Raw genomic sequence first — 18,330 nt, 5'->3', positions numbered from 1 at the left:
AGAGGGGTGGCATTAGGGACTACTCAGAGGTGTTCAGGGTCTACTTCTGGTCATTCCTGGTAGTGCTCAGTATGTGATGGTAGTATTGAGAAGGGATTAGAGGTCTGTTGCAGGATGAGTCTGACAGAGCTCTGGTACATATTTAGTCCCTTTATAAAAGCTAGTTATGTACTCTATGCTTGTCTTATATCCCTGGCCCCAAATCTTGGGGTTTTAATATGACTCAGCTTCTATTTTAACAGCTTCAAGTTTCAATTTGCATTACATAATATTTAAAAATCTTACATAATTGTGTAACTCTGAAAAACATCTGATTAATGTGGAGGAGTTAAGAAATCTCAAATGCATATTTAGGCCTACAAGCATTCATAGTAACACAATAAAATTACACATTTGATTGGAATAAAATATCACAACACAAAAATTTTTCCAAAAGATGTATTTTGATGATGAAATCGTTTGCAAAAAGTTTTGGCAAATATCTTTTTATATTAGTAAATGTGCTGTCAAATATCTATATAATAATAACATTGTTTTGATATGAAAATATTTCATTTTATAAAGACAAATTAGTTTCAAAATATAATAGGAGTTAATAGTATCAAAATCACACTGGCTAAAAAGAAAAAAAAATCAAACTTTCAAAGTCATTCTAATATAAACTTGACTGTAAACATATAGATCTTTTGAACAGAATACAGAGAAAAGGGATTGACCTTAAGACTTTTTTCCTATGGCCTATTAGAGAAGTTTGCCTTATGATTCCTGAAAGATAACATCATTGACTGATTTCTGCAGAGAAAGAGTAGCTTTCTTTTAAAAATTCATACAAAAAGTTATAAATCAGTTTCAGTAAAGTTAATATTGGTTCATAAACAAAGTTTTCTTTAGGTTACTTTAATGTACTAACATGAGAAAATTACAGTTTAAAAAGAATTTCAAATAATATTAGGCATTTAAAAAGAACTATATGACTGAGGCTAATTTTCTAATGGGAAATGCAAAGTCCTTTAGTTTTTCTTAAAGCAATAGGATATAATATTTGTTTGCTTGTTTGTTTAGTTACAAAAATCAGGTTACCACTTGTTGTAGTCCCAGCCTAGGAACCAACCCGTGAATGTGGGGGGTTCATGACCCTGTTTTATGATGACAATAGGTGTTCTCTTGTCTCGTCCAGAAGGATCCGTCTCAAGGTACATTTTGGCTAAAAAAAGTTGCAAAGACGTAGACATTTATTTAGTTGATTAACTAAATTAGTTGATTAAGCTAAAATAACTACAGAACAGAAAGTCTTCAGAAGTAAAGAAATCAATCAATAAAGCAATTAAATAAATAAAACACTTATTTTCAAAATAATAAGTACTAGAAAGAATAGCATAGATCATTTTAAATACTTTTTTTTTGGGTTTTGGGCCACACCTGGTGATGCTCAGGGGCCATTCCTGGCTATATGCTCAGAAATTTCTCCTGGCTTAGGGGACCATATGGGATGAGGGGGATTGAACCAAGGTCCATCCTAGACTAGTGTGTGCAAGGCAGATACCTTACTGCTTGCGCCACCACTCAGGCCGCTCATTTTAAATACTTTTTAAAATATAGGTTTAACACAGCTATTGAAGCCTTCCTAATGATATAAGAAAATAAATGTTTAAGTGAAATTAATATATTCAGGATAAAATATGTTAGATACACCATTTTTCTTGCAATTCTGAAATTCTTCAGTTTTAAAATCTCTTTAGTCATGAAGCTGAGAGCTATGAGGCTTCAGTTTGTTTGTTTTTTTTTCGGGCCACACCCATTAGATGCTCAGGGGTTACTCCTGGCTAAGCGCTCAGAAACTGCCCCTGGCTTGGGGGGACCCTATGGAATGCCGGGGGATCGAACCGTGGTCCTTCCTTGGCTAGCGCTTGCAAGGCAGACACCTTACCTCTAGCGCCACCTCGCCGGCCCCGAGGCTTCAGTTTTGATAAGCAATTTGGGGATATGATGAAAAAGAAACTGAGAAATAACCATTCATTTTTCTATCATTCTTATACATGGAATCCATCTTACCAGACTTTAGCGATTCTGCTCTTTCAACTTCATTGGCGTCTTTGCCAATCCAAATAAAAATCTGAAAAGCAAACAATATTAAGGATTCTTTGTGGGACTGACAACATCAAATATAATCTGAAATATGAAACATAAGACACTATTAAAAGTATTATTTGAGAGCATGACTCTTTCCTAAGCTCTTTGTAAAGAGATTCTCACATGGTACTGATTTACTCTTCCCTACAGCCCTACAAGTTAGGAACCTGGCTGTGGAAGTACAAAACATTCAATCACTTTCTCAGTTGTTATTTCCAATTATTAAAGGATTGGTTAAATTTACATTTAGCCAGCTGGACTCATGGCTTCACATTCGGACATTTTGTTCTTATCTATTCTTTTTTAGTGACCAAAGTAAATGTTTAAAAAAATAACACACAGTGGTCGGTTTATGAATCCAGCCAGGGTTTGTGGCTGTGCCTATGGGAAGGAAGATCACACATGAACACAAAAGAGATTTGGGAGAGCATCATAGATCTCCCTTAGGGACTCTGAATTTAAATCTAGTACTTTTCTTCGACATTAGTTTGGAGGCTGTGATAGTAAAATGGGTAAGTCACTTATCTTGCACACAGCTGATCTGGTTCAATCCCTGTACGGTTCCCTGAGCAATGCCAGAAGTAATTCCTGAGTGCAGAGCGAGGAGTAATTACTTTAGCATTGCTAGGTGTGACCCCCCCCAAAACAACAACAACAAAAATAACCACTGTGTCCTGTGTGTGTCCTACTGTGTCCTGTGTCAATTTGGTGAAAGAGTGCTATAATGCTAGTTAATTTCTGAGTGCTTAAAAAATGAACATAATTAGATTTTCTATGTGTTAATGTGTTTCCATGTGTGTAAATGTGATTTTCTATGCGTTAAATGAGGCATGGAGGAGGTAGTCCAGCATTCAGCCAATCAGAATTCAATCCTCTTTATCCCATAAAATTCCCCCTAGCACTGTCAGAAGTAATTTCTGAGTGCAGAGCCAGGAGCAACTCCTGAGCATTGCTGGGTATGTCCCAAATAGCAAGATAAATAAAATAAAATGTGTAACTTGGAAAATTCAATGCTGAACAAATTTTCCTAAATTATTTTATGTTTAAATCCCTTAAAAGTGGCTTATTGAAATGAAACAAGAGAATTCAGGAAGGATTGAGTCCTGAGCTTAGAGCCAGTAGTAATCTCTGAGTATTACTGGGTATGACCTCAAACAAAATATGTTTGACTCTTGGTCGATTCAATGCTAGACAAAGTTCTCACTAATTATTTTATATTTAAATGACATAAAAATTGATTTTTTAAAACAAGGGAATTCACCCAAGCTTAATCTGAAATGTCCAATGAAAATAAAACCTAAGATTGCTAAGAAAACTGAGTTTATCAAGCAGGGGTATATGTGGCATGTGAAGTGAAGGGTGAAGTATACACTCTGTACACTCTAGGGCTGATTCCTAAAAATTCAGAGAGCCGAAGTCAGAGAGATAGAATGGAGGTAGGGCATTTGCCTTGCATGCAGAAGGCCGGTGGCTTGAATCTGAACATCCCATATGTCCTCCACTCACCCCCCCACCCCACCCCACCCCTACCCCCGGCCCTGAGCCTGCCAGGAGTGATTTCTGAGTGTAGAACCAGAAGTAACCTTTGAGCGCTGCTGGGTGTGATCCAAAAAAACTTAAAAAAAAAATTTAGAGAACTCCCCAACCACTGCAAAAAGAAGCTCTTTGGCATCTGTGGGTGTGACCTAAAACCTGACACCAAAAATCTCTTGTAAGGAACCAGAGTGGTAGCACAGTGGTAAGGTGTTTGCCTTGCACGCAGCTGACCCAGTATGTTCCTCAGTTGGATCCCAGGCATCTCATCTGATCCCCAAGCCAGGAGCAATTTCTGAGTGCATAGCCAGGAGTAGTAACCCCTGAGCGTCATCGGGTGTGGCCCAAACACACACACACACACACACACACACACACACACACACACACACACACACACACACACACACAATAATCTCTTGTCAAATAAATTTGTTAAATCATTATTTTTTTGGTAACACAAAAATAAATCCTATGGCATTAATCTCATGAATGCAAAGCATGAACTTTATACAAAGTCACAATCCAACCCTAGTCAAATTAGTTTTGAGGTATTATAATTTGTACTTAAAGTGCTGAAATATTTGCTGGCAGGGCTGGGCAGAGAACAAGACATGATAGTATCGAATTATAGAGGAAAAATGATTTTTTAACAAAAGGTGAAGTATAATAGGGAAAATGTCCTAAAGTACTCATGACTATAAAAGTAGAGTTGACTATACATGGGAATAAATATAAATGATGAAATAAAATTCTTATTATCCAACTCTTCTGTATCTTATACAGGTATTTTTCTAATGTGTATCTTTCAATTTCCATTCTAAAAACGAATGATTTATTCACTTGGGAAGAGTCTGTGACAAAATGTCAAAGTCAAATATCATAACTCTAAACTAAGATCATTAAAGTATAAGGTAATAAAGTAATTTCACAATTAGAAAAATCATCAAAATAACTATCTTTATGGTTACTTGAAAATGAGGCTAAATTCAGGAAAGTCTTTGATCAAAATTTAGTTAACATTTTTTCCTTTTCTATTTTCTTTTGATATAGATTTATTTTTATTTTTTTGTTGTTTGAATTTGGGCCACACCCAGCAGCACTCAGGGGTTAATCCTAGTTCTTTCTTTGCTCAGAAATTGATCCTGGCAGACTCAGAGGGCCATATGGGATGCCGGGAATCAAACCTAGGTCCATCCTGGCTTGTCTGCATGCAAGGCAAATGCCCTACCACTGTGCTATAACTCTGGACCCTAAGTTAATTTTTAAAACTGAGCGCTCAGAGGTTATTCCTGGCTCTACACTCAGAAATCACTCATGGCAGGCTTGGGGGACCATATGGGATGCCAGGATTCGAACCACCATTGGTCCTGGGGTCGGCCGCTTGCAAGGAAAATGCCCTACCTTCATGCTATCTCTCTGGCCCCCATTAACATATTTAATGTGAAATTTAAAACCATTCTGTGTCCACTTCTTCAGAGAAGAGATATTCTATGATATAAAATGCCGAAAGTTTTCCTGTACCCTATAGAATTGGTTCTTCACTCCCCTTACCCCACCCCAGTATATAATGTCCAGGAATGTGTTGGTCATTTAAGTCAAGATTGACTGTATGAATAAAGTAAAAGTGAATATTTAAACTAAAGTTTGCTTTTCCTAAAATTATCCAACAAAAGAGGCAGCTCTAGAATGATTTCCACATTAAAAAGTCGTTTTGATGGGGCCAAAGCAATAGCGCAGCAGGTATGGCCTTGCATGCCAACCCTAGTTTGTTCCCCAGCATCCCATATGGCCTCCTGAGCCTGCCAGTAGTAATTCCTAAGCACAGATCAAGAGTAACACTTGAGTACTACATGGTGTGGTCCAGAAACCAAAAAACAAAAACCAAAAGAAAAAAAAGTCCACTTGGGGGACTGGGGAATAAATAATTCAGTATAATTATCTCTGCTTAGCCAGGTGTGAGGACACACCAATTTGCTCCTCCCCACATCCCTCTCACCACAGGCCTGCGTGTGCTCCCAGACACACTCTTTATGGGTTCCACATTATCTCAGACAGTGTGGGACTCAGTGTGTGTGTGTGTGTGTATGTGTGTGTGTGTGTGTGTGTGTGTGTGTGAGAGAGAGAGAGAGAGAGAGAGAGAGAGCACCACAACTAAAGCATGTATCCAGAAAAATGTTTAGAAAATAAAATGCAGCTTGCAGCAGATGTCTTTAGTCTGTTGAATTGCATACAGTCTAAATCTCTAAACGTAATTATTATTATTATTATTATTATTATTGGACTCTTTCTCAAGGCAGGTTTTGTTTTACTCTCTGCCCAAGCACATTCTCCTGACATAAAGAAATTGTTGTTTCACCTGTTCCCAAGCATCTAGCAGCATGACATCGTCTTCAGCTAAGTCATCTTGGGTGAACTCTCCAGGAACTTCTTCAATCTGAAGGAGATAACAATAGCTTATGATGAAAAAGTAAACCACTTTGTGGCGAGCTCGTGAGCCTTCCAACCCTTCCAACCCTCATCTCTGGACATTACTTTACCATGACAGTGTAATGAGTGAGAGAAGTAGAAAGTTTGTCATGTTTGTAATCACAGTGTTTAAATAAAGATATTATTAAAAAAAACAGAAAAAGAAAACCATTGATTTTCTAATACACAGAATACCAGTGCCTTACATTATTTTGAAGCACAGCAAAATAACTACCAGCAGCCATTTTTCCCTTTCTGTTGGGTAAAAAAAGTTTTAAGTAATTTTTTCTCTGTTTAACAGGGTCTTTTGGTTTTTTGGGCCACAACTGGTGACACTCAGGGGTTACTCCTGGTTATGCACTCAGAAATCTCTCTTGGATCCCCCATATGGGGGACCATATGAGATGCCTGGGATCGAATCTAGGTCCTTCCTGGATCAATAGCCTAAAAAGCAAATGCACTACCACTGTGCTATCAATCTGGCCCCTAAAGTTCAATATTTTAAAAATAATTCCTGATTATAACTCCCTAGACATGTTAGAAAGTATGGCAATTCCTAACCCTTCACATTAATCTGAAGTCAATGTATTAATCCAAAATTCAATTTCACTGCAGAATTCAGAACCCTTCTCACTATTCTTAGAAAGGTGTATGGCAGATTAGATTATGGTCTCTAGTTCTTCACTTCCTCCCTCTCCCTCCATCTTCCCAGTGACTTGGAAGTGCAGTAAAGTAGGAATGCAGGTATTGGACAGCCATGTTCTTGTCATATTAGCAAACATGACTCCACAGGGTTTTTTCTGTGCTCATAGTCTGTCATGAGAAAAAAAGGAAGGCACAAACAAACATAATCTGCAAGTAGAAGGAAAAGCTGATCCCAGTCTAGACCAATCTATGGTCCTTTGAGCCTAATAATCTATTTGCTGTAATCTGGTGAGATTTTTGAATTGCTAAAATTATAAATTAAAATAATAATTAAAATAAATTTTAATAAATTATAAAATACACACCAGTAAGACTAAATAAATAAATAAAATTTCCTAGGAAGAAATTATACTGTTCAACAACTAAATATCACAAAATGACCAGAAAAACAAACAAACAAACAAACAAACAAAAACCCAAAACGTCAGGGATCAGAGAGGTGGTTCAAGGGGTAAGGTGTCTGTCTTGCCCATGCTAGCCTAGGACATACCTTGTTTCAATCCCCCAGCATCCCCAAGCCAGGAGTGATTTCTGAGCACATAGCCAGGAGTAACTCTTCAGTGTCACTGGGTATGCCCCCCCAAATATCATAAATTGCTATTTAAAATCTAGAATTTTAAAGTTTAATTACATGTAAGCTTTAAGGGTAGTTAATTCTTCTTCAAAGCATTATATTGGTAACAAATTACCTGGGAAAATTTGTAGAAAATAGTTATGTATTAAAAAATAAAAAACTGTATTCCCTAGAACAGTTTCGCTTACTTGGAATTCAAAAACTTATGAATATAAAATAAAACATTCTGATAATTTTAGATAATTTGTCAGTTTAGGTCAGAATTTTCTATGTTGCTATTGGTTATGCAACCATAGCTTAATTTATTATTTTATTTTTGTCCATAGTATTTTTTTCAGTTGATAGGATGAGAAATTAAAGTACAAAATCCACAATTTGCGATCATGGATCGCTACTATTGCTCATTCAAAGGATCAAATAATTAAACTAGCAAATCTAAACATACATTCAAAACCACAGCTAACACATGCTGAAAAAATACAAAATATTTTAAAAGTTTGATTTATAGATCCTGTTACAATATTCCTCCAATTTCTTGTTATTCATACCATTGGCTAAATTTGATTTAATTTTTCCATTTAAATTTGTTAAGAGTTTTCGTGGCTGGAGAGATAGCACAGTGGCGTTTGCCTTGCAAGCAGCCGATCCAGTACCTACGGCTGTTGGTTCGAATCCCGGCATCCCATATGGTTCCCCATGCCTGCCAGGGGCGATTTCTGAGCAGACAGCCAGGAGTAACCCCTGAGCGCTGCCAGGTGTGACCCAAAAACCCAAAAGAAAAATTGTTAAGAGTCTTGCCTAGTAGTGTTCAAGGACTGTGTTGGTGGTAATGGGATTTAAATCAAGGTTTTAGTCAAAGAAACATGCTCAGCAAGTAGTTTAGCCTGGGTCCTGTTATTCTGGCTCAATGCCATGGACTTTATGTCATCTGTGGTCTATCTGCAGGGAAGACTAAAACTGAACCTAGAACTGCAACAAAGCTGGGGCACTCCAAATCATCATTGGGCCCTTTTATAAGAGTCCCAGCACTTGCATTCCATCACACACTTACAATGAATCTTCCCGTTTTGTTGGAGCAGCCATAGAGACGAGGAGGATGATCTTCAGTCTGGGTCTCGAGCAGTGGTGAGGTCTGATAACATTTTTTCCCTCCAAGGCAATTCCAGAAGTCCTCTGTGGAAAACACACTGTTTGGTCAAAGCACTTTCAAGAGATGGTTGTTGTTTTACATTAACAAAGAATGTTGTTTCACCTTGAGAATATCTCGCCCCTTGTTAAGAAGTTCCTTAACAACAGCAAGGTACTAGCAAAATAATTTGTATCCCCCTAATCCACAACAAAATTAATTATATAAACCAAAATCCATTGCTCAATTGATAATCACACTAAATATAGGCCTAGGTGGCTAGTCTAAAGTGCTAAAGGATGTGATTTGCATCCTTAAAAATACATTTGATTACTGCCATTTCACCTTCAATTCATGCCCCCACCCCACCCCACCCCCCAAGGCCCTGAGCATAGCTGTGCCCTGAGCACGACAGCATTGCTGGGCATCTTGGCCCCCAACCCCAACGCAACACCTTTGGGGAGGAACAATACAAAATTTAGTCACTATGTTTTTAGCCCCACAGTACTCACCTGGTTCTTCACTTTCCTGAATCTTTGTAGTTTTGCATTTCAGAACCTTAGCTAGATACTCAGCTCCGTCTTCTTCATCCTGGCTAGCACCCTTTCCTATCCAGGTATAACCATTGTTTTGTGGCAGTTTCAAGACAAAAACATCATTGGAATTCAGTGAATTGGCATCAATTTCTACCTAAAGCATAAGGAAAAATTGTACAATGATTTAAAGTCATTGTTGCTTTTACTTTAGGCACACTTAAGACGCTGAGCTCAGGGTACATCCTTTGCTGCCTTCTCGTGACAGGATATTTATTCAGGCTAGCGTTTTGGGGGGCAGCGCTATGGCTTCGAAAACACTGAAGCTGTATGCTTTACTCTTGTTTCTTCTTCTGAAACCTCAACTGTACCCAGACAGTTATCGGTAATGGTCATGTTTAGACAACCCCATGGAAGTGAAAGAGGAAATGGAGTCAAGAATAAGATGACTGGAGAGAAAAGTCAGCAAGTTCTGGGTGTTCAGGATGATCATAGTTTAAGAAAAATGAGTGACAAGTGACACCTCCTGGATAACATCAGAGGCAAGTACAAGAGGAAGGTGTGATAAGAAGGGGTGCCTGAGGAAGAATGAACAAGGAAGGCACCTACCTTCTCCCAAGTCTTGTTAAGTAGCTTTGGGGGGATACACTTTCATTTGAGAGGCCAGAGGGGAATTTGGGTTAGAGAATGTTTTATTAAGAAGTGAAGGGAATGGTAAGCTTAGAAGAGGCATTAAAGAGGCGATACCTTCACTGTCTGAACTTTAAAGACTCAGATGAATAAATCAGGCACTGGGTCAGGGTTGCCAGATGGGTACAGTACAGAGGCGTATCCAGACAGCTTAGATTGTGACTCAGGAGAGTAATATATCTATAGACGTAGAAAATGAGAAAAGGGAGGAAGGAAGGAAGGAAAGATGGAAGGAAGGAAGAAAGGGGGAGGAAGAAAGGAAGGATGGATGGAAGGAAGGAAGGAAGTGGGGAAGGAAGAAGGAAGGAAGGAAGGAAGAAAGGAAGGGAGGAAGGGAGGAAGGAAGGAAGAAAGGAAGGGAGGAAGGGAGGAAGGAAAGAAGGGAGGGAGGGAGGGAGGGAGGAAATTTTCTTTTTATATAGTATAAAGTAATTGATGAGCAAAAATGTCAGTTTAAATAAAATACATAAATGAATAAAGTTTCATAGAAGCTCAGAAAAACTATCAAAAATTGGCAGTAATTTGGGTATATTGCACAGTGAAAGAGATAATGTTAATGAGGCAGTGTAAATGTTAAATCTTTTATGTCCAACATTTTATATACAATGCTTTTTATTTAAATTTGGTAAGTTGACATCTAGTAATTAAGCATATTATTTAGCTTTTAGAGGAACTACATGGGAAGCCATTAAATGTGATTTCCTCAGTGACTTGAAGAAAAGGAGTAGAGTGGTTAAAAGCTGTTCTTATCATCCTTTGTATCATTGGATAGTTTGAACTATCTACTGGATTGATTACTGAAAACTGATTATAGTTCTTAAATAAAAAAATATTGAAAAGCTATAGTAACCATCAAAAAATATTTCAACAGGGACAGAGGTGGCTGTGCTCTGAGGTGAGATAGACTGCTTTTGGAGTTTAAGCATGAAACCCTTGAAAAATGTGGGACACCTACACGGCCCATGAACCAGAAATTTGGAGAAATGACACTTAATGTTAGGCCTGACTTCTTTCACAATGACATAAAGGAGTTGACTTATAGTTCTTGCCAAGCTTGTGTCCCACAGTAAGCATGACCTCAAAGAGTCCCAGGGCTGTCACCAGATCATCACTTGCCATCATCTTCCCCCACACCTTCCAAGGCAGATATTGTACAAGAAGCTTTGTGTTTCTGACAGCTTGCCATGCTCTCATTTTTGTGTACAAAGCCTTGGCAGGACTGGTAATGTATCTGAAGTTAACTTTGGACTTGTTTCTACCACTTGAAGAATTCTTTTTTTTTTAATATCAAACAATGAACTTGTTCTATCAATGAAGGGAGTGAGTGTCTTAGGAATAGTTGACAACCAGAGAGTACAGAAGCAGGGCATATCTAGCTGATGAACACACATAATTACCTCGATGATTCTGGTGATAGATGCCAGGTTTCTACGGACTTGAAAGAGGCGTGTAGGGGGAGCAGGGGCCTGGCCTTCTTTCTTTGATGTTCCATTCTTGTAAATAATGAGAGGTTTGTCTTTGAACAAGCTCAACAGGTGGGCTGGTTCTTTGCCTTGGGACACACGGATCTGGGGGTAAAAGATAAGAGATATGCCCTCAAGCAAAATGAAAGGAGGTGGTATTTCCAAATATGGATTGTTTTTCCTTTCAGAAATAAAAATAAAAACAAAGAGTAGGCAGCAAGAGGAATGAGAGTCAACAGGAAAGACTTATTCATAATAACAGAACAGCTTCCCCAATGACTGAAGAACCATGTCACTCCTGATTCAGAACTCTGAGGAGCTTCTTTTCAGAAGCTTGATTAAACTGGGCCACTTTCTACTGCCAGAAAGCATAAAAATGGAAGTTTGCTCATCAGCATCACCAAAAGAATCAATTATTTATATATGCCATCTTCTCCCAACCTATGCATGGCTTCTTTGATGACAGCATATTTTAAAAAGAACAACCTGTACATACTTAAATTTATATTCTTATCTTTATTATTTCTTTTTGGGGGTTTGGGTCATATCTGGCAGTACTCAGGGGCTGTTCCTGATTCTGTGCTTAGAAATTGCTCCTGGTAGGCTCAGGGGACCATATAGGATGCCAGGAATCAAACCAGGGTCTCTCTGGGTTTGGACACATGTAAAGCAAATGTACTATCGAGGTGCTATCACTCCAGCTTTATACTTATATACTCACTATATTTATATTTTTTATATTTATATTTTTTTACTTAGTATTTCCTATACTCATTATTTCTTCACCATTACAACTGTGATCAGAAAACTGACTAGAAGTATTAAAAAAATAAAACAGCATAGCAAATAGGGAGGGCTTTTGCTTTCCATGTGGCTGGCCCAGGTTTAATTTCCGGCACTCTACATGGTCCGCAGAGCCCTGTCAGGAGTGAGCCCCGAACACAAACTCAGAAAAAAACTCTGAGTACTGCTAGGCATGTCCAAAGCAACAACAAACTTGACTAAAAAATCTATCTGCAGATGGCCTCAAGATTTCTATTGAATCAACAACTAGCCAAGAGAAATGGAGAATACTTTTCAACATGTCTATTAAAATAGTAATAGTAAATTTTCCTAATAAAAACACCATTAAAAATATATATATATAAACTTGGGCCGAAGATATAGCATGGAGGTAGGGCGTTTGCCTTGCATACAGAAGGATAGTGGTTCAAATCCCAGCATTCCATATGGTCCCTCGAGCCTGCCAGGAGCAATTTCTGAGTGTAGAGCCTGGAGGAACCCCTGAGCACTGTCAGGAGTGATCCAAAAACAAAAACAAAAAATAATATATATATATATATATATACACAAATATATAAACTTGTAAAATTAAGGAAATTGAAGAAAATAAATGCTATTCTATTTAATTTTACTTTAAAACAGAGAGATGTTGGATTAGAAAATTCTGTATTCCTATATAATAAATGATAATTTTTGGCTTTGCTTTGTTTTAGGTCTACAGTGGAAATCAAGAATTATTCTTGATTTTATGTTCAGGGATCACTCCTGGAAGTGCTTGGAGGACCATATGTGGTGCCAAGATCAACTAGGCTCATCAGTGTGCAGACTGAGCACCTTCATTTCTATCTTTCCAGTTGTATTTGATGCCTTATTTTTGACCCAGTATCAGTTTAAGCTTTGTGTCAGTTCCCTATTTTTTATTCTGCTGTATGTTAAAACTGAGCTAACTAAGGATGGGAGAGAAAGCACAGCGCCCTTGCATATGAACGACCCTGGTTCAATCCCATCAATACATGGGGTATCTGCCACCTCACCAGGAATGACCCCTGATAACAGAACTGAGAGTCATCCTAGCCAGGTATTGCCCCTAAACAAATACAGATAAATAAAATCAAACTATATCTCCAGCCTGTTTATTTTCTTGATCATTTTGATGCACATTCCATATAAAGCATGAATCTTCTAAGAGCCTTTAAAACAATAAACTTTACAAGTATCTATTAATTAGTAGACATTAAACAAACTATGAAATTCACCTTTTGAGTAGCAGCCCAGACTTGGGTTGAAATTATGACTTTTTTTTTGTTTTTGTTTTTTGTTTCTGGGTCACAACCTCAGCGCTTAGGGACTACTCCTGGAAGGCTCGGGGGACCATAGGGGGTGCAAGGGATCAAACCTGGGTCATCCCAGGCAAGGCAAAAGCCCTCCCTACTGTGTTATAGCTTTGGCCCTAACCATGAATATTTAAAAGTGGTGTAGGCTAAGACTTTTTTGTAACATTAAGAAAATCTCAAGTGTTCTTTATATGACTGTAACCATACAACTATAATTATGTTTGTAATCACGGTGTTTAAATAAAGATAATTATAAAAAAAACGAAAAGAAAATCTCAGGGGCCTTAGCGATAGTGCAGTGGTAGGGCGTTTGTCTTGCATTGGTCTAACCCAGGACAGACCTCGGTTCGATCCCAGACATCCCATATGGTCCCCCAACCCAGGAGTGACTTCTGAGTGCATAGCCAGGAGTAACCGCTGAGCGTCACCAGGTAACCCAAAAACAAAACAAAACAAAACAAAACAAAACAAAAAGAAAAACTCAAATGCCAACATTAAAAAAAATTAGTTAAGAGCCAATCTCTGCTGTGAATTGAGAGTAAGACAGTAAAAGATAAACTGAGCCATTGACATTTTTTTTTTTTTTTTTTTTTGTGGTTTTTGGGCCACACCCGGCAGTGCTCAGGGGTTCCTCCTGGCTCCATGCTCAGAAATTGCTCCTGGCAGGCACGCGGGACCATATGGGACGCTGGGATTCGAACCGATGACCTCTTGCATGAAAGGCAAACGCCTTACCTCCATGCTATCTCTCCAGTCCCTTTTTTTTTTTTTTTTTTGACAAAGAATACTTAAAACTCCCGGGTGGGGCTAGGGACGGGGTGGGGGCTGGGGCACGACTTTACTTTTATTGTTGGTAAGTTCTGCCATCTAGTGGTCGAAGAATATTTTGGCATTATCCTTCAATTTAGGTGACGGTGGAATTCACTCATTGATAAAAATAGCAAATGTTCTGCTAGGAAAAAAGCATTTACAAGCACAAGTACATATTGAAAGTTATATATCAAGTGTTAAGTTTAAAATAAAGTAATATTAGTTAAAACAAATATTTAATATTACTTAAAATAAACTATGTCCATTCATCTTAACATAGGCCATCCAAGAAAGCTATTTTGATAGTGAATTGGAGAGTAGTTAAGCACATTAAAATGAAGTATTGGGGCTTGAGTGATAGCAAAGTGGAAGGGTGTTTGCCTTGCACATGATCCAGATTTGATCCCTGGCATCCCATATGGTTGGTCCCCGGAGCCTACCAGGAGTGATTTCTAAGAGCAGAGCCAGGAGTAACCCCTTAGTGCCAATGGGTGTGGCCAAAAGCCACTTGTGTCCAAAGTATTATGAATCAGAGAGATAGTACAGCATGTATAGCACTTACATTGCATATGGCCTCCCCATATTTAATCCCCAGCATCCCAAATGGTCTCCTGTCCACCACCAAAGTAACTCCTCATTGTAGAGCCCGGAGTAAGCCCTGAGTATTCCAGTGAGGCTCCAAACCCAAACCCAAAATCAAAACCAATTGAGGCTAGAGATTCCATAGGGGGTAAGATGCTTCTTTGCTTGCATGCAGCTAACCCTAGTTCTAATCCCTGCCCCAAATATAATCAAAATCATCATTACCTTAAAAAAACTAATACACATGTCCAGTTCAATTTATATCTAATTTGCTTTATATCCAATGAACAAGGAAACCAGCTGAAAGGACTGAATTCAGCTTCTACGTCTCTTATTTGACCTACAAAAGTGTTGCCTCTATGTTTAAATATTACCTTTGGAGAAGCAATGAGCCTATGTACAATGTAAGGGTCAAACAAAAATATTACTAGGCAGAATTATCCAGAAGAAGTGAAACATCCCCAGAAAGAATAGTTTCATGCTGTAGTATCACAACTGTGGCTGCACCAGCCAGAGGAAGCCCTGCTTTCATTTGAATCCAGAGCAGGAAAATTTTTTTTCTCCCCAAAGAGAGGACCAGATCCCTCTCCTCCCAGCCAGAAAGAGGGAAAGAAATAGAGAAAATATGGAGGTAAAGCATAAAACAAATGTCAGTGTCAACTTCAAGAGCTGGAAAAGAGAATTGGATTAGAGGAGACTTGGGGGGCTGGGAGTTTCTGTTTATAATAGAGGGAATATACTGTTCCACCCAGGAACAAGCCAATGCCACTACTGGGGGGAAGAAGAAAACACATGTGTTGCAGGTTGGAGAGTAAGTTCAAGGGTTTGAATGCACACCTTATTCATTTTTTTTTCCTTTGGTTTATGAGTCTACATCTGGCAGTGCTTAGGGGTTACTCCAGTCTTTGTACTCAGGAATGACTTCTGGCTGTCCTGGGAGATGAGTCATATGGGATGCTGAAGATCAATCCCAGGGTGGCCACATACAAAGCCTTACCCACTGTAATGTACTATGGCTCTGGCACCGAGTGCATATTTAGATATGCAGAATCCTCAGTTTCCATCACCAGCACTGTATGGTTTCCCAGGTACTACCACAGCCACCTGAAGCAAAGAGGCAGGAATATGCCTGGGCACTCTGAGTGATGACCTCAACAAACAAGTAACAAAGAAGAGGAGAGTGGACAGATTAGACTGAGAGATAGAAAGAAAACAAAGTCCCATCATAGACTGTCTTTGCTACACAGTAAGGAATTAAGAAAGGTCCAGAAGTAGAACTCAAGAAAAGCAATTTCAATGATAACTGTCGGTCCTTAACATGTGATAAGATTCTAAAATAAAGAATAAAAGGAGTTCTTAAATAGGCAACTCATTAATTTTTTTTTCTGAGAATCTGAGAGCACTGAACAGCAGGAGGATAGGAATATTGAAATTCCAAAAGAAAAAGAGAAAAGTAATATCTAGAAAATGTCCGGTCCAATGTCAACTTCGGTAGAAGAGTCTCCTTAGAAATTAAACTCGAGAATGATGCGAGTAAATTTGAAGGGTGGGGGAAAATGTTCCAACCTGTACGGCCTGTCCCCCAAGAGACCGATCCAGTTGAACAGTCAGGAATGCAGATGTGGTCAGCTCATCACGAGTCGCATTGGCGCCTTGCCTGGAAGAATAAAATCGAAATCAGTTGACTTAGATGTCTATATTTTTATGTTTGTTTGTTTGTAATATCTTTATTTATACAACTTAATTAAAAACATGATTGTAGTTGGGTCTCAGTCATATAAAGAACACCCCCTTTCACCAGTGCAACATTCCCATCACCAATGCCCCAAATCTCCCGCCTCCCTACCCAACCCCCACCTGTATTTGAGACAGGCTTTCTACTTCCCTTATTCATTCACATTGTTATGTTAGTTGTCAGTGTAGTTATTTCTCTAACTGCACTCACCACTCTTTGTGGTGAGCTTCCTAATGTGAGCTGGACCTTCCAGCCCCCATCGCTATTGTCTCTGAAAATTATTACAAAAATGTTTTTTATTTTTCTTAAAACTCATAGATGAGTGATATTATTCTGTGTCTATCTCTCTCTCTCAGTGATTTATTTCACTCAGCATAATAGATTCCATGTGCATCCATGTATAGAAAAATGTCATGACTTCATCTCTCCTGACGGCTCCATAATATTCCATTGTGTACATATGGAAAACAATATGGAGATTCCTCCAAAAACTGGAAATTAGCTCCCATAGGATCCAGGTACATCACTCCTAGGGATATACCCTAGGAACACAAAAATACAATTCAAAAAATCACTTCCTCACAGTAATATTCATTGCAGTGCTATTTACAATAGCCAGACTTTGGAAACAATCAAGATGCCCTTTAACACATAAATGGCTAAAGATGTCTGTTTTAAGATCTCTAAATATAGCCTTGTCAGGCATAAACTTTTGTTACAAATGACTAAGAGGAAAACAATTGCTTGTAAAGTAAGTTGTAAAATAAAAGTCTGTCATTTCTGATAATACAAATGATCTTTGAGATAATGATGCTAGGTGAGCTATTAGAAACATGAAGACCATATGATGTCACTCATATGTAATTATACAGAAACAAAGCACATATGTAAACAAAAAAACACAATACTTTTAAAACCTGGCAACAAATGATGGCTTCCGAAGGGTGGGATGAAGACAGGAATAATGAGTAGTGAGGGTAAAAGGAGAGAAGGTGAATGATGAACAGATGTTTAGGTTGGGAGTATCCATCAGGGCCTAAGGCTACACATCTGCAACTTGTTGTATTGTAACCACATGGTTTATTGATTAAATAATAATAATAACAAGAAATACTGATTTGACAGGATATGAGATTGACACATGACGTCCTGTGTTTGTCTGCTTGTTTGTTTAGGGAGTAACATTTCTTAAAATTGAATAAAGGTATATGTGGTGGATCTTTTCCCCTTCATTTTATATTAAAGAAAATGGGATTTAGCTTTTTCTGTCACTTAATTAATTAATATGTGTAATATTTAATTTGAACTGCTAATTTTGGGAAGCCACTTACACAGTAATAATAATCCATCTGGGCCCAGCAGAAAAAGAAAGATTAAAAAAAATAATAACCCATCTGATAGTACAGTGGTTTGGGTATTTGCCTCGCACACAGCTGAACTGGGTTTTATTCACAGTATTCCATATAGTCCTGAGCCTGCCTGAATTAATTCCTGAGTTCAGAGCCTGCAATAATCCCTTAGCAACTCCAATGTGGGCCCCCCCAAGTTTGTTTTATAAGTTCACCTAAGTAGTAGAATCTGATTCCAGATAGATTTGAATATTAAAGACACTGTGTTTTATATAACTATTTAGTAAATATACAGTACCAAATATCTATACTTAGAAAATGCAGCCCAAGAATTATGAAAAGTAATGAAAACACCCGAATGGTTAGTCTCAAACTTCTTTAAATCATGAATCAAATTGTAAGAGTGATCAGCAAACCACATAACACTTAATACAATAAGTTGTACAATTTATCTCTTCCTTTTCTAGAGTTTGATAGCCTAAAACTGTGGGTTGTGACCCCAGATCTTGTGACA

At 38.2% G+C, this 18,330-nt stretch overlaps 1 protein-coding gene across 1 annotated transcript in view; it reads right to left on the bottom strand.

The window, feature by feature from the left end:
* Positions 1 to 1,076: 1,076 nt before the first annotated feature.
* The window catches only part of SCIN (scinderin), an 86,070-nt gene continuing 68,816 nt past the window's right edge, over positions 1,077 to 18,330 (bottom strand). Inside the window, exons 10-16 of the mRNA XM_049785276.1 lie at positions 16,299 to 16,389; positions 11,158 to 11,328; positions 9,050 to 9,227; positions 8,463 to 8,584; positions 6,023 to 6,100; positions 2,053 to 2,113; positions 1,077 to 1,204 (exon numbers count right to left, since the gene is read on the bottom strand). Of these exons, the coding sequence (XP_049641233.1) occupies positions 1,077 to 1,204; positions 2,053 to 2,113; positions 6,023 to 6,100; positions 8,463 to 8,584; positions 9,050 to 9,227; positions 11,158 to 11,328; positions 16,299 to 16,389 (829 nt within the window). The remainder of the gene's footprint in view (positions 1,205 to 2,052; positions 2,114 to 6,022; positions 6,101 to 8,462; positions 8,585 to 9,049; positions 9,228 to 11,157; positions 11,329 to 16,298; positions 16,390 to 18,330) is intronic.

Source organism: Suncus etruscus, chromosome 13 (assembly GCF_024139225.1).
Source record: "Suncus etruscus isolate mSunEtr1 chromosome 13, mSunEtr1.pri.cur, whole genome shotgun sequence".
Lineage (NCBI taxonomy): Eukaryota > Metazoa > Chordata > Mammalia > Eulipotyphla > Soricidae > Suncus > Suncus etruscus.
The sequence above is the reverse complement of the archived record's forward strand: the minus strand, read 5'-3'. Positions and strand labels throughout refer to the sequence as shown.